Source organism: Scedosporium apiospermum (assembly GCF_000732125.1).
Source record: "Scedosporium apiospermum strain IHEM 14462 chromosome Unknown SEQ_SAPIO_0121, whole genome shotgun sequence".
NCBI lineage: Eukaryota > Fungi > Ascomycota > Sordariomycetes > Microascales > Microascaceae > Scedosporium > Scedosporium apiospermum.
This window is the reverse complement of record NW_015971822.1, coordinates 742332-766175: the sequence shown is the minus strand read 5'-3', so window position 1 is coordinate 766175 and position 23844 is coordinate 742332. Positions and strand designations below refer to the sequence as shown.

At 50.4% G+C, this 23844-nt stretch overlaps 2 protein-coding genes and 2 pseudogenes across 2 annotated transcripts; 2 read left to right on the top strand and 2 right to left on the bottom strand.

Annotated features, from left to right (window-relative positions):
- Positions 1–4729: 4729 nt before the first annotated feature.
- SAPIO_CDS8282 lies at positions 4730–6046 on the top strand (annotated as a pseudogene; the record flags this gene model as incomplete).
- Positions 6047–7439: 1393 nt separating this feature from the next.
- SAPIO_CDS8281 lies at positions 7440–8954 on the bottom strand (annotated as a pseudogene; the record flags this gene model as incomplete).
- A 400-nt stretch (positions 8955–9354) lies between these two features.
- Positions 9355–10698, top strand: SAPIO_CDS8280 (ATP-dependent RNA helicase FAL1; the record flags this gene model as incomplete). The annotated part of the gene is made up of 3 exons (XM_016789949.1): positions 9355–9469; positions 9534–10574; positions 10640–10698. The coding sequence occupies 3 exons, from the start codon at positions 9355–9357 to the stop codon at positions 10696–10698; spliced, it is 1215 nt and encodes a 404-aa protein (XP_016640212.1).
- An 887-nt stretch (positions 10699–11585) lies between these two features.
- Positions 11586–13189, bottom strand: SAPIO_CDS8279 (uncharacterized protein; the record flags this gene model as incomplete). Its single annotated transcript, XM_016789948.1, has 4 exons — positions 11586–12210; positions 12341–12717; positions 12783–12850; positions 13060–13189. 4 exons carry the CDS (start codon positions 13187–13189, stop codon positions 11586–11588), a joined length of 1200 nt encoding a protein of 399 aa, XP_016640211.1.
- Positions 13190–23844: the final 10655 nt, after the last annotated feature.

Genomic DNA, 23844 nt, shown 5'->3' with positions numbered 1-23844 from the left:
GAGGTCAAGGTATTATTAGGAAAGAGAACGACGAGGAAGGCAAGACATAAGCAGGGAATACAAGAATACAAGTCCACGGTCACGGCAATAGTGCCAACGGCGGGTCCAAGTTTGGTCGGCGGGTGCGATTGAGCGAGCATTGAGCAGGTGTGCAACGAGGAGTCTCCTCATGTACCAGAACCGGATGACAAGTGTACAAACTGTACTGCAGATGGACCAGTAACCTTTATTATCAGCAGACACCCGGCATTTTTATGTAGCGCCGCCTCAATGGGACAGTGCAAGTACGTGAGGCTAATCCCACACTACGCCGGAGTACAAGCGCTGTCAGAATTTCGGGACGCAGCACAAAATAGGTGCCTCATTTTCTAACGACATCTTTGACTGCACCACGACACGACAAACTCCACCACCGAAAACACACCCACACACACTCACAGCATTGACACATTGTCCCACGCCATGCTCCATCTTGCCTGCCCAAGATTGAGTGTGAGTACCTACATCGATGCCTCGAACAGGCGAACAGGTGAACTGGCGAGCAGGCGAACAGGCGAGCAGGCGGCTGTTACAACAGATGCCCCAATCAAACAATGACACTGTGTACCTCGGATATTCCCCTGCTTTCATAACAAAGTGCAGTGCAGCCGATATTGGCAACTTCATTACGAGCGACAAGTCGTACGTGGGGTTGGAGTGAGCTAGGACAATTATTGTCGGATTCGAAGGAAGGCTGCGACAATGGCTTAGCCCCCCTCAACATCAATCGATCTCTCCACCAGGCAAATGGGCAACCTCACGCTCTAGGATTCGGAGTTAGCCCTCCTCAAAAGCACAATCGCAGCCAGTGGCATCAAACAAGACCGAGATCTAAAATCTGCCGACCGTCCAAAAAATTTATCCACGCTAGTGGATACAAAAACTTTCGTTCCATGTTTGAAGAGAGCTTATAATTCATGATACTTGTCGCCATGTATCAGTCCCTTCGGATCGGAGGGCACAAGAAGGATCAATCCATGACGAGATCTAGAACTACGCGCCCGATCAGGTGGTGGCACTACTGCAGATGAAGTTCCTCTAACGACTTGGCGTTGTGCAAAGCTGTTGGTAGGAAGTACAGGTACCACAGAGTTGCCCCATGCTGGGTATCTATCTAGCGTCCGTCGTACTTCACGACATGTCGATTCTGAACGCATTGAATCACCCTGACTCTAACACCGATGAAAAATCGTGGCATCATCACGCGCTACCTTTAAGTAGGATGGGTAAAATACATATATACAAGAAAAAGAAAAACCTTACTTCATAGTAATAAAAAGAAAACTTCCCATCACTTAATCCACTTTGAATGGGAAAATCTTGGGGATTATGCCCGGCGGAAGGTGTGGGCGGGAACCTGTTCCGCCCCAATTCCCCGTGACTTTTCCCAGAACGTGAGAAAAAAAAATCGATGGTCCGTATCACCCGCTGGCTAACTTTTCTGATATCGACGACTCATCATGCAAGGGTCGGCTTAATGAGCCAGAACGGTGGACCAATCACAGGCGACTGACGTTCCTCGAGTCCGACCCTGCAATGTGCCCAGACCACTGTGGGGAGAAGAAAGAAATCGCTGAGTCAGCTACATATTTCCGACATCCAATGTAGAAATCAATTCAATGCCACCCATGGTCATGGATCAATTCGATGTTTCAAAGGACGAGGTCATTTCTCGAAGGAAGAGAGGTCAAACCTCGTCAAACAGATATCAAGGCTTTTGAAATGACGCCGCCAACAGTGTTCAGGTTCGAACAAAAAAAATTGGATTGATTGATCTCTTTACCAGCCAGATATAAGTCAAAGAAAAGCAGCGTACATTATTAGGTGCCCAGATATTTCACTTATCTACTTCGTAGTGTATAAACAAACCCCCGGGCCTGGAGAGCCTCTTCATGATCACCACCAAGCAGTCGTACATCGTATCGTAGCCATCGTAGCCATTCATAAAAATAGGGGAATAAATCTACTCGATTTTCTTTGCCCTCTTCCTCGTCTTCAAGAGCTTTTCAATCTCTTTCGGATCTCTGACCCTCAAACTCAGCTCCTTCATCATCTCTGCCCACCGTAGAGGGCCGTTACAGGAGGGGCATTTGCCATGTAGAGGTAGCACTGCGCCCACCGAGTTGTCTCCCGCCAGCAAGTGATGACTCCAGCAAGTTAAATGACCAACCGCTTCGCATTCTTCATTTGGGCAGACAGCGTAGAGGCCCTCGCCTGGCGGCATCTCGTCACCGCAATGCACGCAATTCCCTTCCCTCTCAAAGGTGAATATCGCATTCGCCTTTTCAACATAGCATTTAAGTGGCTTATAATCCAAGGCAAGGGAATGGATGCCCCAGGGTTCTTGCTCCTTTGCCTGGCTCGATGACCCCGTCGTCCGACTACCGCTGCTCAAAGCTCCGTGTCCAAAATCTTTTTCAACGATGACGCCCAGCGGTATTGGTTCGTCGCTTTCCGAAATCCACTTTTCCCAGGCCGCATGTGCGTCTTTGTTGAAGAAATGGAGCGTGAGTGGCCATCGCACGAAGCTGGGTACCCCGAGCAGCAGGTGGAGGTTCGAGAACACGGAGACAAGGCTCAGGCGCGGCCGTTTGAGTTGCCCATTCTTCTTCCTCTGCGTCGAAATAGATATTCGAGCCTCCGACGGTATGTGGAGAGATAAATGCGGGTTTGTGAGAGCCCATCTCGTAATTTGTTAATTTTTCGTTTATTTCCGGACAAAATGAAGAGACTCACTCGAATTTGAGAGCGGCCAACATTCCCGGAAATCCAGATATTATCGCTACCATTTCCCACGGCCGCAAACTGGCGCGCGACGTGCGCGCCGCGCCGCCCTTCACCTCGCCATTGTGCTGTTTCAGTCGTCGTGGCGGATTCGGTGTGGATCCGATGTACAGCGACGCGTGTCGGACGGTTGATCGAAGAATGTAGACCGTGTACAGGGCCGGGATAGGTTTAACCAAGGCAGACATGCCTGATGAGAGGCTGTTGAAATATGGTTTCCCATTTCACATCCACTTCGTCGACGCGAGTTTACTTCGTGAGGCGAGGAACACAAGTGTGGATTGTGACGCGGTGGGGTGAGTTTGATTGATGGTGTGGCTTAGGTAGTAGTTTACAATGAACACTAAGGCGGTTGCTGTGGTGAGGCTCAATTGGACCAAACGCTCAAGTGCCGCCCAAGCACATTCCTGAGCCTTAAGCTTTTCATTCCCATTATTTCATCCAAGCCGCCTTTGACGAAGGGCTGTTATTTGCAGAAATCGGTTTACTCAGAGTTAAAATATAGACCTCAGCAGTATACCATCAATAAGACAGAAATCTTGTTTAGGTAGGAGACCAATATTAGGAAATTCATTCATTTCACTCACATGTAAACAGCAAATATCAGTTGAGCGACTTTTTTGGTTTGAGTGGCTTTCTGACTAATCCTAATTTTGGGGAGGGACGGATACCTCTTTGACCAGCACGCCCAAATATTTGATCGAGCATAAGCCTTTCGTTCAACGTCACTCGGCTGCAGTTCTGTTATCTCACTCCATGCCTCCAAACTCATCTCTCCTCTATGAAAATCCCTCTTGTCCATTATGGAGAATTCTGATCCTCCTCCACCCTACCCGGAGCTAGAAGCAGGAGATAGATTTACCGATCATGACGGCGAGCAGACCAGCACTGTTCTACCCCTAGTAGAGAAAGATTTGGCAGCTCATCCCCACGAGCATGTTTTGCTTGCGACGACGTCAAATGTCTTCCCAGCAGCAATTCATTTCTGGACTCGTGCTGAGGAGAATTCACCTACATATTCGCTTCGTAGCGTTCAGACTCGGCTCGGCTCGGACAGCTTAGAACTAGTTCAAGGCTTTCGAGAACTTGGAGAGTGCCACCTCCGCGACCCACTGATCAGTAGACACGAAACTGTAGCTCGCTTCTTAGAATCCATGGTCGCTTCAGCACCCGTGGCAGCTTCATCCGATTCGGAGGGGCTCCTTGCGTGGATCCAGGAATGGCTCGCTTCCTTGGGTACTATTCAAGAGAGCTCGCTAGCCCCTCAGGAACCCACGGCGGCAGCCGTTAAGGTGGTCGCTATTCCCGTCTTCAGAAACAGCAGGGATCCCCTCTTTACAGGCGGGCCGCACGCCATCTGGAAATGGGTAAAGCCTTCGAGCTTATATAGGAAGTCGGGTGCCTGGGAGTTGAGAATAGACGATGCTCTCACGGATGGAGAGTGGTCAGCGGGGAAGGGGCTACAGCTGCTCGTGGGAGGTATTTCCAGTGAAGAGAAGGAGTCTCTTTGCAACGGAAAGAAGATGTGTTAACTTATTTTGTGTCTGGCCAGCCTAGAGGGTAACGACGGCTTGATCTTTTTGATCTTGAGCTACCGAAGTGATCGTATAAAAGTTGGCTGGCAGCGCAAGCCAGAAAAAAAAAAAAAAAAAAAAAAAAAAAAAGAAAGAGAGAAAGAAAAGAAGAGAGGGAGATGGAGGGTGGAGAGAGACAGAGCTACTCCTCCCAAGTAGACAGCTGTAGTAAGTAAAAAAATCCGTAGATATTGCAAAGTGGGTGTCGGCTTCCGCAGCTTTCTTGGACAAGGAGTACTTCATCACATGTAGTCCGAAGTACACCCGAACCTCAAAAGAACCGCTCGAGGCTTCAATGAATCGGTCCTGGTATATTCAGTGAAACCCCAATCATGTCTGAAGAGCTCATGACACAAGGTGAAGCCGTGTCGGCACTCTTAGCCTACGTGTTCTCTGGCGCAATAGGTTCTCCGAAAGGCAAAGGTGTAGCCTATGCAGTGATCGAATCGACTCCTACCTCCTTCTCCTGGTCGGCAGCATTAGAGGACTTCGAGTCTACCGCGCCCATTCTCCGATACCGCATCAACATTGATAGGCGATCCAAGGAAATCTCGCCCCCGGAGCCCATCGAGCTCTCTGAAACGGAGCTTGCTGAGGCTATTCTTGCAGCAACCGGTCGACATTTAGCCTCGTCGACGAGATTCACCGACGGTGCGCTGAGTATCTCGTACAAGGTCACGGTCCGCGAGAGCCAAGATGTCGCATATGTTATTCAGCTACGTCACCACGGCCGTGTAGCCTCTATGGATGCGCTCATGGCCTTGATTTCGAGAACGATCGACCCTAGCATCTTACCTGTCCCCGCCGTGTATCCAATACCAGGAGAGATGAGACGGCAAGAGGCCACGGGTATGGGCCGGCAAATAGCCCAGTTCATACCAGGCACAATGGCATCATCAGTGTATCCTCGATTGTCACATGGGGAGAGACTCGTCTTTGTGCGGAAAATGGCCCTCGCATTCCAGGCCTGCTGGCGAATCCAACTCCCAGAACCCCATCTGATCGGCGAGCTTATTGCCGATGACATTAATGGCCGGACTGTTCTCAGGATCGGGCCCGATCGACACTATAGCCTCGGTGGTCCGTTTTCTTCTGTACGCGAGTACCTCCGGGCGTATATCAGGTCATCACTCACCGCCCTCGAAAAGCAGCAAGGTATCGAGGAATATAAAGAGAAGTTCCTAGATCGTATTAGGGACTTTGTCGAGAATCGCCTGCAGATTATTCCCGCCGTCGTCGAGGATATACCCATCGTCGCCGTGCACGCAGACTTGGGCCCGCACAACGTCATCGTGTCCAGCGGGACATACTCCGAGATACGAGCGATCATCGACTGGGAATTTGTAGCCAGTGCGCCATATGCGTCGCTCTACCGAGTTATTGAGATGCTTTTCCGTAAACCCGCCGAGAATGGATTTGGCCCGGAGTACAATGGCGCCGATGAACTCCGCGAGGCATTTTGGGGGTCTATCCCTGACTGGAAGAAGTGGAATCAGAGCGAGGCGACGCGGGTGTTCCTCGAGTGGTTTCGGTTTGGCCTGTTCATGAAGCCCGAGTGGAGACCAAAAGACTTACCCCAGGACGAGATGCAGAGCTTCTGGCGGGAGAACATTCGGGTAGTTAATACCATCTTGAACAAGTATTCATAGCGTAGGAGGCATACAAACCGTGTTAAACATTAAATAGTAGTCTATTAATCCTACACACGCACTATCTCACTGTGGCTCACTGCGCTGTCGTTGTTCTTTTGGAAGACGTTGATTTTGCTACTTCTATGACCCGGGAATGGTCTCTCCTCATCAACCACGCAACTCTCTAGACACATTGGAGGAAATCTAACTCATCCCATTGATCTGTCACCTAGTCTTCCATTCCCTGCCAGACGCGCTCTGCATAGTGCTGCAACTCGGGAATTCCCATTACAAAGTCCCCTTCCCCCGCAGCCAGATCCGGGCCTCTCAGGAAGAGAAGTCTAAATGGCAATATTAATGGGGTGTTAACGAAATCATACAATCTTGGATCCGTAGGGTTTTGGATGATCAGGATTTCCTGCCGCCGGACAGGCCGTGACACAGCAGCGGCTCGTGTTGTTGTCGCCCCCGGCCTCTCAGGAGTTGGTGGTTCTTCTTCCCACCTTTCTATGATAATTTCACGACGCCGGAGGTATAATTTCGCCAGAATCACAACTTTGACATCGTGGTTCGATGCAGAAAACCACCAGTCCATACCAGTTCGTAACTGTGCCAGTGATCCCGAGTCCAGACTCGATGACCAGTGTCGGCCAGCCATGCAGGTGATTACGATCCGGTATGGGACCTCCCGATGAATCTCCCTCACCGCTATCACTTCCTGCTCGATGCGTAGCCATGCCCATCATTTTCCAATGCGCTCTGAGGCTCATATCGCAAACCATGCTGGAAAACGGCATATAAAGCTCACCATGGAGTTGTACATGGCAAAGGTTCGGAATTGCTATAACGAGCATTCTCCTGTTGGCGTAATAATGAAAAGGAAATCTCCGCTGGCGATTATCTCGCGTTCTCTCGATCTCGGCAAAGACCTGTGGAGTAACATCTAAAGCCATTAATATGAAATTCAAATAATGTATCAAATCCGGTTGCGTAGGCGTGACGATGAGCATATCGCCGGGAGTAGAGTCAATCTGCTCGAAGAGCTCTTTGGCATTCCCAAATCGCATTATCGGGGCCTCATCGTCTTGCGGCGGCGTCGAGGACAAGGACGCAACCGAAGTAGGTAAACGTGGCATTGCCAGCAGGGTGATGTTGTCGTCAGAATCAGAACGATTGGGGAGAAGAAAGGAGGGAAGCTCCTCGGACTTGGAGGCCAGAATAGAGCAATTAAGAACTTATGGAATCGAGAATGGAGCAAGTGGATGCACTGGACTGGTCTGGACTCAAATGAATCGGTCCGTCAGGTTAAGGCTGCTGTTTTCGATTGACGTAGAAAGAAAACTCCAATCATCTACCTTAAACCCTACTTGTAATACCAAACTCCAGACCCAAGTTACTAAATCGAGACATTCTACAGGAGACCCTGCTTCTGCAAGTCATAGTACACCTTCTCCGGCATCACATTGCCCTCGGCATCCTCCATCTGTACCACACTGCCCTCGTCCACCTTGTTCCTCTTTTCTTCCTTCTGTATCTTCTCCCAGAGCCTCAGCGCCTGGTCGATGTTTGATATGTCTCGGAAAAGCGTGGTGTTCGTAATGCCAAGACACCTCAGGCCGTAAACGTGACGCGCCTCGTTGAAGTGCTTGTCGAATGCCCTGCGTCCCATGTAGACGAAGTTTCCGCAAATCTCGCAGGGGAACTCGACGCCAAGACCATGCAGTCGATACAGCCAGAAGGGGATAGGCTTGCCGTCCCAAGCCAGCGGTAGCTTGAGGGGGTTGTAAATCCTCTCCTCGCCGTCCTCCTCCTCGCCCTCTTCCGGCGCCGCGGCCTGCTGAGGGCGGTCGGTCATGTTCATGAGGTTCTCCAACTCCTGTTGTCGCTCTCTTTCCGTCATGCCCTGCTTGCGCTCGACGTTGACCCTAGTATCGCCGCGCTCTGTCGACATGGCCGACGCCAGGCGCTTGATTCGATATTCTCGTTCGGCGACTGCTTTTTCTTTCAGCCTCCTCGCCGAAATACCACCTGCACCATTAGTCTTTGTCTCTTGCTCCTCTTCCTTCTTTCTTTGTGCGCGCCTCTCTGCCGCCTTGATGTGTTTCCTCCCCGTCAAATGGCTCTTGTAGACATTTTCGTTCTTGAACTCCTTCTCGCAGTCTTCACAGTAGATGGCTTCTTCCGTGCTGGTTGGGTGGTTCGATCCATTCGTCGCCCCGTTGACCTTATTCTGCCACCCCTCTAGCTCGTCCTTCTCCCACGCCTCATCAAACTCCTTATCGAAGTCGGCTATGACCTTATCAACGTTCTCCAGGGGTCGAATGCGGCGCATGAACGACTCGAGGTAATCTGCTAGCTCTCCGAGGTATCTGAAGTATTGGTCCGTCAACTTGTCGTCCCTCTTTATGCCCCCCGCGCCAACGGCAAAATTATCAAACACCTCGAGGTACTGCAGATAGCTGAGACGTTTGACATTTGGTAGGTTGAGGTACGAATCGTGACACCCGTGGAGATCGAAGAAGCGGCCGAAAGCCTCCTCTCCGGAGAAGAGAGAATCTATAACATAGGGTATCAACTCCCCATCCGCTGTCCTCTTCGCGCGGTAACGCAGCTCAGTGTTCTCAGCCTGCTCGTTCGGGTATCGAGCATGGTGATCGCGAATGGCCGTCACCTCGCGGTAGAACTCTTCGAACGGATCGCCGCTTCCTATCCGTTGTATCTCGTTTGTTAGAGCACCGTCTTCGTCGCGGTAGAGCTTGAGCAATGTGGTGGACTGGCTCTTGATCTGGTCTAAGAGCTGCGCGATCTCGTGATCCTTGTTTAATCGGTCGCGTATGTGCTTGGGTTCATCTCCGATCCGATCGGATATGGCCTGCTCGAGGCGTTCGAGGTCCTCGTGAATGTAGCGCTCGTCTTCTAAAAACATGGTTGGTCGTGGCAAACTGGAAAATGTGGTGGAGGGTTTTGGAAAAATCGCTGTCGCGCCTTCTCAAATGTGAACCAGAGCTGCTCCAAGTTAAGTATACAGTGCGTATAATTAGTTCCTAAATACTGTAGCTGCGCTTCTGGAACTGCGCAAGGCTTCGCCCCAGAGAGAGAAGGTGCACGCGCTACGGCGAAATCATCTTGTATTGATTTTTTTTCTTCGCCTTCTTTTTTTTCTGCGCTCGAACTACTTCTCGCTTCCGCCAATCTCGGCACGTCGCATTCGAAAGCATCAATATAACCCATCCATCCCCTTCGATCACCACGGTTTTTATCGACGAGATCCCAAAATAGACCATCGGCTTCACCCTCATCCGGCGAATTTTTCCCTAAACGTAAACATGGCAGAGGGAGCTGGTTCCGGCGGCATTGACCGCAAGGCTGATGAGCGCATGGAGTTCACCACCTCCAAGGAGGTTACCGTCCACCCTACCTTTGAGGCCATGTCCCTGAAGGGTATGTGACCTGCTATCCTAACCTCTTAACATTGTGACTCCACCAAAGCTAATCCATTGTTCAGAGAATCTCCTCCGAGGTATCTATGCGTACGGCTACGAGACGCCCTCTGCAGTCCAGTCTCGAGCAATCGTCCAGATTTGCAAAGGTCGCGATACTATCGCCCAGGCCCAATCCGGTACGGGTAAAACGGCGACTTTCTCGATCAGTATGCTTCAGGTCATCGATACCGCCGTTCGCGAAACTCAGGCTCTCGTCCTCTCCCCGACACGCGAACTTGCCACCCAGATCCAGTCCGTCGTCATGGCCCTTGGCGACTACATGAACGTGCAGTGCCATGCCTGCATCGGCGGTACCAACGTTGGCGAAGATATCCGGAAGCTCGACTACGGCCAGCACATCGTTTCTGGGACCCCCGGTCGCGTCGCCGACATGATTCGCCGCCGTCATCTTCGTACGCGCCACATCAAGATGCTCGTCCTTGACGAGGCAGACGAGCTCCTTAACCGTGGCTTCCGCGAACAGATCTACGACGTCTACCGCTATCTCCCTCCCGCCACTCAGGTCGTGGTAGTCAGCGCCACACTTCCTTACGATGTGCTCGACATGACGACCAAGTTCATGACGGATCCCGTTCGTATCCTGGTCAAGCGTGACGAGTTGACCCTTGAGGGCTTGAAGCAATATTTCATCGCCGTCGAGAAGGAGGACTGGAAGTTTGATACCCTTTGCGATCTCTACGATACCCTTACCATCACGCAGGCCGTCATCTTCTGCAACACGCGCCGCAAGGTCGATTGGCTGACGGAGAAGATGCGCGAAGCCAACTTCACCGTTAGCAGCATGCACGGAGAGATGCCTCAAAAGGAACGTGACAGTATTATGAACGATTTCAGACGCGGAGACAGTAGGGTGCTGATTTCGACCGACGTTTGGGCGCGTGGTATCGATGTCCAGCAGGTCAGTTTGGTTATCAACTATGACTTGCCGAGCAATCGAGAGAACTACATCCATCGTATTGGTCGTAGCGGTCGGTTCGGTCGCAAGGGTGTTGCTATCAACTTTGTTACTACCGAAGATGTTAGGATCCTTCGCGACATTGAGTGTAAGTGTCTTTGGAAATAATTTTGCTTGTCTGAGATGCTTGGAAAGCTGACATTCTCGACACAGTGTACTACTCCACCCAGATCGATGAGATGCCAATGAACGTCGCAGACCTCATCGCATAAGCGATTAGGAAGACAGGGGAAAACAAGAAGGGGATATCGCGTCGAGGACATTATGAGCTACTACGCATGCTACACGGGAAGAATTCTGATGATAGACTCATCGCCGAGGAACTCGTCCTCAGGCCAGGTCAGCATGTGGGAGGAAATGGGTGTTCCAGCATCCAGTAAGTCGTCCTCAATCATTCTCTTGCCTCTTGGATCTTTCTTTTGTGGGATGCTAATGTAATCGACCGCCCCTAGACAAACTAGATTGTTGATCGCATCGCACCTTATTTCGATGCAATATTCAAAACAAAAACAGGCGTCTAGTAGGAGTTGTGGAGGCTGCCGAATTATGAACTGGGATGCCAGGAGAGGACAGGGGCAGTATGGGAGCAACGTCCTTTCATCTGGTGTATATGTACTGGTACTATGAATGCAACTGAAGTCTTTTGCTCCGATTCACGACATTTATTGCCCACAACAGATATCTAACATTTGCACCCAGGGTTGATGTAACAATTACAATCCCTTATTGTTGGTGCTGAGCTGCGAACTTAAGATAGCACAGGCTTTAAACCTCAAGGGCAGTCTCCGTAATGACTCTGAAATTCGACCTGGTGAGCTATGCCACCCAGCATGATGAATCAAAATTGTGTTAGAATACAAAGAAGTGAGAAAAAGACGTACGGAAACTGCTTTCCAAGCTTTCATCCGACTGTTGTGATGTTCAAAAACGACAAAAACCCATGCTCCTTTCGACGCCGGATTCAGCCCCATGAGAGAGAGAAAACACCGAAACCAACCCCAGTTATGACAGTGGATAAAGGAACAAAACAGAAACGCTCAAAACCGATGCATCCTCATATCATAAACATCATTCCAAAACCTCCGCTGTCGACACCAGATCACCGACGCTGCTGCTCATAGACGGACCTCGTGTCCGAAGCACTTGGCCTCAGCGGCCTCTCGCTCTCGGCAGGCGACTGCATCCCCGCGCGATACGCCTCCAAATCGTCCCTTTCCACGGGCGACAGGTCTTCCATCGCGTATTCCTCCTCTCTCACCTTTGCCTTTTGCAAACTCGCCCCATCAGAGCAAGTCCCGCAACTAAACCTCCTTGCACCGAGAGTAACACCTGCTCTCTCGGCCCCATCCAATCCCCCACCCATAATGGGAGGAACCCTATCGCTTGTCGTAGTCCTAGAATTCAAGAGATCTCGCGCCGACAGCAATCTGTTCTTCCTACTCGGTCTCGTCCCGACCGTCAGCGGCCTCTCGTATCCAGCCATGACGGCCACGTCGTCATGCCAGTCCGTCGCGGGGGAGCTCGATCGGGAGAAGTTTGGCACGATACGCATGATGAGGGGTTTTAGTGTCGGCATGCAGGCGCAGACTATGGAGGCGCAGATTTCGATCATGGACCAGTTAGCCATGCTGATGGTCGTGAAGGTGATGTCGCCGCGGTTGGGGCGGTCCGGGCCGTTGGAGTCGAGGAAAAGGACCATTCGGAGGACGGAGACGGCGCAGACTCTGTGGGGTTAGGAGTGCGTGTAAGAGAAGGGAACTAAGGAAACAGCAAATGAAATTATACTTGTTGGGGGAAGACAGGGATTGGGGGTGGTCGTGGTGATATTCCGGATGTGGAGGAAACTTGACTTACCCGAACGCAAGGAGGAAGACGGCAAGGAGGCCAAACTTTTGCTTCTTTGGTATCCTCAGCTTCGAAATGACGGGGAGGGGAAGCAAGAAGATTAAGAAATCGGTCGCGATGTGTAGGATATAGTTAGACCAGTATATGGACGAATCATGGCAATAGGAGTTCTTTCGGATGGAGTAGTCCCAAAAGGCCTTGAGTGGGACACAGGAGACGAAGAGGTTGGTGAGAATATAAGTGTGGGAGATGGTGACAGTGGCGATGAGGACTTTGGTGGCGAGCTGCGTGCGCTCGTAGGTGAGGATGCGGAGGTAGAGGCAGAGGATAGAGAGCTTGGTGAAGGTGAGGGAGGCGACGTAGAGGATGGAGCTGAATAGATTCGCCTGGAAAGGGAAGAAGTGAGTGTTAGTGGGTTGGGTCCTTAATAACAAGGATACTCTCGACTTACTTGGAGATATGTTTCAAACTGTTTGGTAGAGAGATACTGCTTGTGTCGTCCTAATCCTGCCTCCACCACTGATGAAGAGTATATCGTGTTAGTCCCCAGCTCCGACGTCCACTTACATGGGACCAGACTTACTTGCGATTGTCCCAGCCATAGACCCAATCACCCAAACCTACACCTTGTTAGAGTCCCACCAATCTACTTCGCTCGCCATCAGACAAACTCACAAGTGACACGAGTATGAACCAATCTTCCAAACCTAACCTCCGTAATATTATACCCCTTGTGTAGAATCTGAGACCGACAAACGCGGCGGCAACGGCGGTGGATATCACGGCGCATGGTACCACTGACTGGCCGATGTATTCGTCGGGGACGTCCGTCACGTCGACCGTCGTGTTGTCCGCCATGGCGCCGCCTTCTTCCGCCCTTCTATCCTTTGAATTGTCCGTGAATTGAGAGGATTATGCCGGTTTGGGGAGAGCCGCGAGGCCAGGCCTTTTGGGTGAAGTCGCGGTTTACTCCGAGGGAGTCGTTAAGAAACAACCATCGCCAGATATAAAAACAAAGGGGGAAAAAAAGGAACAAGAAGAAAGAAAGAGCCTAACCTCCCCTCTCTTGTAGAATCGAGTTTCACGGGGGCTAAAGAAGAAAAGGCGCACGTCGGTTAAATGATCGGATCGTGTTTGTTGTTAATGGTGGCGAAGAAGTCCAGTCCGGCCATGAAAGCCACGGAACACTCCAAAGACCCCGACTTCTCGTGTAATAGGGATGCTCGGCCTCGTTTCTATTAAAACCAGTTGTAGAACACCCAGAGATATCTCTGAAAGGGGATGGGCGGAGTCTTGTAGCGAACGAACGGTCACAGCTCTACTTGGCTGGAAGATGACGAGGCTTCGTTTCCTACTATACCGGAAATACCACATCTTTGCCCCCGGGTTTTCTGTATTAACACGTCTTTGCTGTTTTAACAGATCAATATATTGCGCTCCCGGATATCCACAATCACATCCATCATGCAGTACGCTTACCCATGCCGCCTCGAATTGGGATATTGGGGTAGCATCAATGAGTGTGTATGAGTGTACGCCCACAATTGACATCTCTACTATTTCCCCTCTCCTCCTCCTCCTCCTCCTGCTCCTCCGCATGCACCCTCTCTCTGTTACTTGCCTCCAGTTGTGGGGTTTCCAGTAAGGCCATGTCGGTTGATGTGAAGTTATTCTATTTTATTTAATAACAGATCCCGAGGCGACATCGTCAAGGCACGGGAATAAATGATCACACGCCTGGTTGGATCCATGATGCGAAGAATTGACCGGACCCAAGGAAACCGAGAATAAAAGACATGAACAGGCGCACGGGGCAAGAAAGTGAAGATAAATATGAATGAATACTCGAAAGAATCCACGCATCACCTCCCCCGCATGCCGCATGCCGCATGGCTGAGGGACAGGGACGGGCTGGAATTGACGGAGGGTACGACGTGGGTCGGGCTGGCTGTTCCTTCACATACTTGGCATCGAGGATTAGAGAATTAGAGTTACCAGTTTTCATCAGGTACAGCGGCACGGCGGGCATCTGTATGTATTGGAGGGTGAGATGTGGTGAGAAGATGGATGGGTGTGATGCTTAATTTGATTTGACGTGCGAGAGCATCTCGACTTGAAGGGTGCAAGGTACCGTTACGAAACTGGATGCCTGCAGATAGTTGATCGGAGTGAATGGAGAGAAGTACACACATCCAAATATCGAGTTGACTTTGGTTAAAGCCGTCCTCCCCTCCTCCTATTAGGGATGGGCCGCTGGTCTGAGGCAGGCGCAGAGACTTCCCAGCTCCGAGAGTTTGGCTGGAGAGATGTGCCTGCCACATGAAGGATTTGAGTCGTGAGAAATAGAGCCATATCTGTATAGACGTCAATGCCAGCACGGATTCTAGCCACCTACGAACCATTGGTAGATCCAATCATGCGTTTCTCAGCGTGAAGGAACATGATCTCCGTTTCCTTCGTTTCAGATCGACCAAGTGAGCCCATCAGTGGTGAACATCGAGCCCTGCTGGGACGGACAGGGAAAGAAAGTTGGAACGAGGAGAGAGAGTCCGACTCCAGCACTGGACAAGCGGAGCTGTCGATCCGCTGCCAACCACGATGACGCCGAGTCAATCGTCATCATCAAATTGATTAATCCATCCCAGAACCCAACTCTATCCGACGTTTTAAGGTTGGCGCAAAGTCCAATGGGGTTGCCCATAATCGGATTGCCTCAATCAAACCCCAAACCCCAATGCTTCCATCCCTCTCGGTCTTCAACCTGTCGAAATGGGCCCACGCCTCATTCTCTTTTACCCGCTTCGGGTGGCGGCAACGTCCACCATGGCCCGAAGAAAAAGAAGGGCGTAACTGGGTAGGCTGGAATCGGCTATGTATGACGACTCGGTGTTTTATATTTGGTGGACTTTTTTTTTTTGGTCTTTTGGCTGGTTTAGCCAGTTCCGTGATTGGAAGATGGAACCAGGTCTAACACCACCAGTAGATGCCAAAATCGACTTCATCCGTTCCTCTCTTTATTACTCCTTACCCCTCCCTCCCTTCCCCCACAGCCTGTTCCGTTTTCCGTTGTCTTCACCTGGCTCAGATTGTTAGCGGGTACGGAAGGAAAGACGTAGGAGCAGATTGGGTAGACGAACTCGCTGAAAATCGCCAGGCCGAGGATACGTCATTCGACAAGGTCCATTTGCCGATTTGTCTGGATCAGATGTGACAGGGGATGAGTAAGGCTCGTCACTGCGTACATATCCCGACTGGCCGCCATCGTGAGGGATCCGTAGAATTGCCTCTTATTTGGGTCACCGAGAGCTGATTGCCGGTGGGACGGAGGACCAAGAAGTGGATTGTAATACCAGCGAGACCAAGGCTTTTGGTTTCATGGGCCTGCCAGTGCACCGTCTCTGGATTAACCGAAGACCAAATTGCCTGCAAGTTGCTGTTACCCTCTGGCGTCGATTCTTCTCTGATCCGATGTTTCAAGCTTTTGGTATATGGCCATTGAACGCTGGTATTTATGTTCTTGTCTTCTTGGATCCGGAAAACGAGCCTTTTTCGGGTCGAGAGAAACGTCGGAGACCAGCGGACCGGTCCTCTTCACGACCAACCTCAATCCCTCCGTCCACACCTCCCTCTCCAAAGGCGACTAGAATTCACCCGCCGGCCCCCAAGTTTCTGGCGAGGTCTTTTGGCGCCAGACGGCTGGCGGTGATACCCCGCCGGTGTTCCTTTTCAACCACAGAATGGGAAGTTACCTCGTATGGCCAAAGGCCTGCCTAGTGCTGGGTCTGAGCTGAGCAAACTATATCAATTGTTAATATGTTGTAACCTGGCGTGCCTCGGACGGGTGTGTCTGGTGCCTCCCCGGTCCCAGGTCCAATTGATCATAGTTAATGAAGCACCGCATTACATCGCGGTAAAACGGCCATAGGTCGGGGGACGCGAGCCGGGTATTTTCTGGGATGTAAACGTTGCATTGCATCGCGGCGGATTCTTGAGGGATCTCTTGAACCATACAATCATGAAGTACGAAGTACTTCCACCTGTTTGTTTCTCTGCCACTCGACGGGATTTTCCAAAGACTGAACTGAGAAATGCTCATCATCAATATCTCCGTTTTGGTTCTTGTGAAGACAAGATGCTAACTAACCTTTACGAGAAGATAGTTCTCTTGGCTGGTGATCTTTAACCCCCATTATTCAGGCTGTTGCGCACTGCAAAAATGTTTCTTTTAAAAGTACAAATTCAAATTGAATAAAAAAGCGAAGGGATAAGATGTATATTGGAAACAAGAAGAAAAAGAAACGAATTAAGGAGTAGGCGTGGTATTGGAAGGGCGCCGGGATGAAGGCGGTTCTCTCATTGTTTGGTTGTCGTATTTCCTTGCTAACGTCTGGCAAGGGAGCTCTTGAGCTATTCTTGGAAGTAGGCTGTCCCACGGATGGAGGATTCTCCGTCATCCCGACCGACCGCCTACAGGTACCAAGTTCGCAATCGCTGCGATGTGCATTCGGTTACGTCCCAAACCTTGCTGGACACACCTGAATCACCCACTCCAGCGTCGTAGTCAGTACATAGGTAGGTAGAGTGGCTTGATTGCTACGCAAAACTGGAGCCTCGGGCTTCTCGAGGGTGGCCCGCGTCTCTTGCAAGAAGAGAACTTGGTGTCCGCGATTGGACAGACGATCCTGCGCCGCGAGAGTTCTCAGGTATGACCTTCACCACTTTCGTGATCTCCATGGACTAACTTGGTCGTGAATAGGTGACTGACTCGCATGAGAGAGTGACACCTATTACCAGTTGTCCCTGATCTCCTTTACTCGCGGTCAAATTTTGCGCCAACAATAATCTGAAGAGGACGAGGTTCTTTGATTCTCCTTGGCATATCATACTCTTGCCCGCTCGATGGCCTCATCTCTCTTGCTTCCTGGGGCGTGGGCATGATTTCACCTTTGGTCTTTAACCCTTCTGGCATTAATAGACTGCCAAAATGATCCATCCTGTAGGACTGAGATTCTCGAACCCCCCTTCTCACTGGTGAGTGAGAAGACAACGCGTGATGCGCGATATCACACTAGGTGTCATCAATCATCTGCCCAACTCGGCATGAAAGGCGTTGGTATTGCCGCCTAAAAGGTAATAGGGGAGTGCGTTTCCCATGCTGACCCTTGCTTCGTCATTCGCCCAAGTAGATTTCGTTTCTTATTCAATGTCCGGAGCGTGATGGTGGATTTTCTAAAAACTGCAAACATTCTCCCTGCAGGTTTAGGTCTTGAAGGGAGTAAGAATGCTCCTTCGTTGATTTCCTGCTCGAGAAGAAAGCACAGCCGCTGAAACATGGTTCATCTTGTCCTCAACGGATCAAATACCCTTCAAAAGAGCAGAATGGCATTCGAAATTCCGTGGAGCCGTGAAATCTTGCGGGGGATGCTGCGTTGTCCTGCGATATTGAAATGGTGATGGCATTGCCCTTATCCTCCCTTGACCCCGTTTCGTGGGGATACCTGTCGGAAACGATTCTTCACAGATCAAGAATCAGCCCTGCGCTGCACTTTATACACTTCAGAAGCCCAATTAAGTTTTGCGGCAAGACTCGGAGAACGGAGTTTTTGGGCTACCTCGACGCAAGGGGGGTTCACGCGATGTCCCAAAAGACCGATAGAGAGGTCACTGACCCAATTTCGACATAGGGACCGTGAAACATTCCTGGATAGGAAGGACGCCACTTCTGAAGCGCCGAGCCTGATATCACCTTCGTCCCTATCTGGAAGGGCGATGGCAGAACACGAAATATTGTCCAAAAATGTCAGGCAGGGCGGGCGTGACACGAAGACTCGATTCGTTGCTCGGGATTAGGCGGACGGGGGCACAAGGTTTGCTCGCTACATAGGACGTCGCTTCGATCATATGTCAGAGGTAAGACATTGCTGCATCAGATCAATTAAGCTTATAACACACCCCTCCTGTGGTTGACGCCGTCTCACTACCTAAACTGTTCATTGTTTTCTTTCCGAAGGAAGCGATACTCTTCTCCCTTTGGGCGGCGTTCAGCATCTTCTTGGCAAAGAGCAAAGACTTACACATGAGACCGTTCTTGGAATACCCACCGCTGTTTACATGCCAACAGGTAACTTGAGAAGAAGTTTCAACCTCAACCCGCCAATCTATGTACTTGTCAGATACCTTTGTACTTCAAACTCCATCTTCCCAAAATGGGATATCCAACAGCTTGGGCGCCAACGCAGACTATTGACTCTTCCGAAAGCCAAAGATCCAAGCGCTGAGATATCTCAGGCCCAAGTACGAGGCTAAATCCATGAAGTGAAGACGTATCAGATTCGCTACTTCGTACTCTGGCACAGGCTGCGCGCGAAGTACTAGCCTCTTTTATACCATCCACTATTAGGGTACTTCGTGTGCTTGAATCGGGTTCGTCAAGATCAACCATCACATCGATGAAGTGGCTGGAGGTTAAAAAAGTGAGAGTTGACGGGACCAATCCTTGACTGGAATGAAGACTTTGCGATGCTAGTGGACTGGATTCTCAGAATCCAAGGTCAAGAAACTAGACTGGATCAAGATTAGGAAAAGTGCGCCAAGGGTCCTCAGAAAGGAAAGGGGGCGTCCGTCGTTGCCAAGAAGAGGCTAGCGAAAGACGGTAAAAAGATGGAGTGAGTTGGACCCCGACATTTTTTTTTCCTTCTTCCCCTTTCTTTCATCATCTCCCTTTCTGGGTCCCTTCCCCGATGAACTTGCGTGTTCCGTCGATCTGTTTGTATGTCCTCACAGCATGTGAGGGTATCATCGACGATGACCTCGGGTCAAATTTTTTTTTTTTCTTTTCCTTTTATCAACCCCTCTACTTTGTAAATCCGTGCGAATATTGAGGCTTCACTGTTGTCGGTTATTTTCACGTCCTCCTGGTTCATCCACGCCTCTTCGAAAGCAAGTTTGACGGGAGGTCGTTGGTCTGAGCTCTCCAGGGTAGCTCCCCGCAGCCGCCTGCATAATGGATTGGACAGGACAGGACAATGATATTGTGTCGGTGCGCGATCTTGCAAGCTGCTTGAAGTCATGCGCCATAATGTCCATGCGGCGTCTTGGGGTTTATTGAAGACGGGAGGACTCACAAGTCCGTTCCGATTTACTTGGGTTGACGGCCGATTTTGGGGGCGCCGAACATTGAGTTACTTTGTAGTATTTTGCCCTGGTTTGTGTGGGAGAGGCTACGAAGCCTCAACATTTTGGGAGTTCAATTGCTACATGTAAACTCTCCTCGCCAGCTCTTTTTCTTTTTCAAATTTTCTCTCTTCTTTTTCGGCTCTATGTAAAGAATAACGGACCACGCATCAGTGGTCCGATTCCCGAGGGTCCGGACATCATAACCGAGTTTCCTTGCTCTGACGATGCAGAGCACGCGGAGCACAGTTCTGTATCTGGTCTGAGGTAAACGGTCCCTTGCAGGACAATGCTGCGGGATGGGGGAGGGGGGAGAGGAATGGAGGGTCGTATTCAGAAGACCCAGTCCAATTTCCCGGCTCACGGAGCCGTACCGGACTAATGCATCAACTAGAACATAGTGCTGTGCAGCTCCATTTTAGGGGCGCTCTACCACTCGGTGTGAAGAGCCTGAGATGCACTAAATTCAGATTGCTGGGGTGTTGTGCAGTATTATACCACTTCGTACTAGTAGGCCAATAGTCCTTCGTAGTCTTTGCTTTGCTCTATGCTTCGCGCTGCCCAGACCTCTGGAAGTGTAATCGTAGTGCAGTGGTGTGTAATTACTACGAAGCCTTGATAGTTGGCCCCTCTTTCGCCGTTAATGGAGATCGCGGCGTGGGATTCAATGATCTGGTCATTTTTCTTCTCCAGTAGTCCGATTGATCATTGTGGTGTAATTCGAGGCCTCTGAAGTCCGAGGGGATCGTCCAGCGGCCCAAGTGTACGTTGTGCAAAAGTAGTACTATCTGCGTACTTCGTACTGGGGTCTGCGGCTTCTTCGTTGTTCATCATCAAATTGCACTGGCTATGTCCTGACAAGGGGATCACCGTTGATCTTGTCGTCCTTGGTTTAGCGGTTAACCCGACAGTTTGGATTCCTCACCATTCGACCTGGGTTCCGTTATGCTTCTGGACCGATCGTTGCAGTCCATATCACGAGAGAAGGGACTAATTGCTTCCTAATGCGTAGGCTAGAGGATGATGAGATCTCCCGACATCAATTAGTCGACGTGTTATTGATGACTTGGTAAAGGAGACGTGAGGATAACCGTATTGAACCATCACGTGGAATTCTGCGATCTGTGACAGCGGGATGCGCCAAGAACGCACCTCCCCTCCCCGTTCGCCCTCCTGGCATACTTCGTTTGTAGGGCATACTTACTGAGTCTGCATCTGGCAACTGCCTGGCTGGTTCGTCGGAGGACTTAGAGACTACTTTGCACAGTCCACTGCGAGATGACAGGGGGAGAGCACTGACGATTTGGAGGATTTGGAGAGGTATGGATGACACTAGCCGTGCAGACTAACGAGAGAGATCTATCCACCTACCCAAACTGGACAGAGCTCCCACTCGAAGAAACAGCCCGGTTTGCAAACTAATGAGAACATGGGCTTAACGAAACACTGATGATCTCTTCCAAATGCCGGGCATGTTAGCGAGAGAGTGATGCACTCGCGCCGCAATTACTTCGTACACAACAAAGGAGATGATGCCGGATCTGATACGATCTCATTGTGCCCTAATACTTGGTACTAATAAGGACTCTGACGAGGTATTTCCATCCTCACCACAGACGATGGCTCCTCGGTCAGGGGGAGAAGAGGGAAAAGAGAGACTGGACAGGAATGGTGGTTGGCACACTTGAAATCTGCTGTGGACTGAAGAAAGCGGCAGCAGCAGTGGGATGAGGTTAAGATCACCCAAGTCGTACGCCTGCGACCTTGGCCGGGGTGCTACTTGCCCGTTGTTTTTGTTCGTGGGTGCATCCTGCGCAAGTGTAGGAAACAGCATGAGCTTTGGCCGCCTCGCCAGCGATTTTGTCGTTGATATCAATCTACCAAGTACTTCGTAGTGTATGAGCAACAGGATAAGGTGAGTACTAGTGTAGTGTGTTCAACTTGATTCATTTTATCAAATTCGGAAGGAGGACGAAGTTTCACACTTGAGGCTATGACGGACCGAAACCGAAACTACTCACCGGGCGGAAAATGCCAGGCCATTGACGGGCTGGCCATTAATCCTAAGCCTAACATCCTCCAATTGTTCAATGTTCTGTTTCCTTTGCTGTGGTTTACTTCGTACATTGATACTTCGTAGTGAATCGTTGATTGAAAAGGTACGAGGACAGTACTGCGACGCACGAAGTACTCCGAAAGAGCTTGTTCCTGGCCCAGACCTATACGATTGTATCCAGTACTCCTGAAATACATAATATTTTCGGGTTAATAGGCCCATGACCTCGTATAGTTTAAGTACTTGATACGTAAAAGTACACCTCCACACTAACTCATGGTCACCAACAAGACAGCAGACTATTGGACTCACTCCAAGTACTTGTAGTTTTAGTGCAACCACCCGGCTTCATCACCCATTTTCTCAGTACCTTATCCACTACGAGGCACTGGATTTGTACTCATATTTACGAGGTCCTTCAAAGTCGCTCACTACGTGGTCTGTTGAGCAGGTCCAGGGCGGAAAGCTGCAGGGATGTGTCCTGAATAGATCCCTTGAGTTAGCAATTCCGAGTGGGTACCAGGATCACCTTGATCTGCAACGACACCCCTCAATCTCTGGCCAGTGGAACCCTTTCCCCTGACCCGCGCCGTACTCCCCCTTCCTCTTCTGTGTTTCCAGAAGGGATCAAGAGACAGGGATCGAGCAATGTCTCTTCAGTGTCGTGCTCCTGGCGCAGATGTACGAAGGAGTGTAGTGTACTTCGTACATGAATTCACAAATTCGATGTTACTCTATTTCTCAATTGATTGTACTTTGTACCGGGTACCGATTGCTTCAGGAGGAAGTTGAGATCGATCTTTCTTGAGACTATCACCCCTCATTGCGAAGAACCTCTGATTATACGAAGGAAGGACCAGATTCCTGGCTGCCTATACACTGAGACTCGCAGTTGAGGCTTTGAGTACTTCCTCGTGCCAGTAACCAGACCAGGAGAGCACTCAACTGGATGCAAGTTTACATCCAACAGCGCCCGTTACCACGTGGCTATAGGGCCCCTGAGAGAACCTGCTCCGATCCATACCACAATCGATAAACCCCCTCTTTCCTCTTTGCTCGTTAGCTTGCTCCATAGAGCCGACAGACTGGAGACAATTGTAGTGTACTTACAAAGAAGGAGAGGGCGAGAGCGCCTGGGGTGGTTGTATTGGCTCCTTCCTTGCAGGCCTTGTCAATTGTACACTCATAAGACTACGGCGCCTTCCTCCTGCATGTAGAATCTGCCCATCTTAATACTCCCACCTTCCTGCTGCCCTGCTGTCCCGTTGCCATCGTCCCTCCCCTCTCTACAAGCCCTTATCTCCCAATTGACTCCCTCCGACGTGAGTGCATTATTTCCTGCTCACAGGAGTCGATGAAAATCTGGTTGTCAGGTGTTTCCTGCAGACAATTCCAGTTCTGAGCTTGCGTCCAAATCTGTTGCTAGCATTTTCATCTTCGACTTGGTCCGCACCCACAATTCTTGGAAACCGATCGAGTGCTACGGCGCAACCGAGGAGCCAAATTGCGACCCCAGGTGGCGGGTAAGAAGAGGAAAAAAAAAAAAAAAAAAAAAAGTCGACATAGAAAAGAAAGGAACCCTGCCTTCGACTGCAGAATCTTTCTTGCCACTCTCACCTATCGACTGAGCTTGCGCTCTACCAGTCTGCGTTGGTCTAAAAGCAAGTTTTCCCGCGCTTATATGCTCCTGGGCAGCTTGCTTCTTCAGGTCCCAATAAGAACCGACCTTTCGCGCCGACAACTTGGGCATCGTCGTGTCCCAAACTCTGTCTTCTATAAATTCCCCACCGACCAGGGAATCAAAGTGTAAGTTGCCCCAGTTGAGCTACTCGGTGGCCTTGTTCTGCAAGGAACCCGCTCCTTGCCACTGCTCGATTCTGGAGACAAGCGCGCTTCGGGAGGGTCTAACTAAACACTAACCTTTGCTACGGACAGCTCCGACAAGCAGTGAAATCGGCTGATCCCCCTCTCCCAAGCAACGGCCCCGTTGTCATTAGCGCCGTTTTCATTTTCAATTTTTTTTCTTTCTTTTTTTTTTTTTTTTCTTTGGGCGGTCTTGATATTTACTGGCGAGTCCGCTGGCAGATCGAATTCCCCGTTGACTGCCAGTCTTCTTCCGTCCCTGGAGAAAATTTGAGCCTGGTGATTGGAGCACGAACCGAACCGCCGAAACTTAGAAATTCTCGTTGAGTCTGGAGCTTGGCCTGTGCATTGCGCGGAGACAACCCAAAAAATTTATCGACCCTTTGACCGACTACACGCCGAAACGCGTACGGGAACTCGA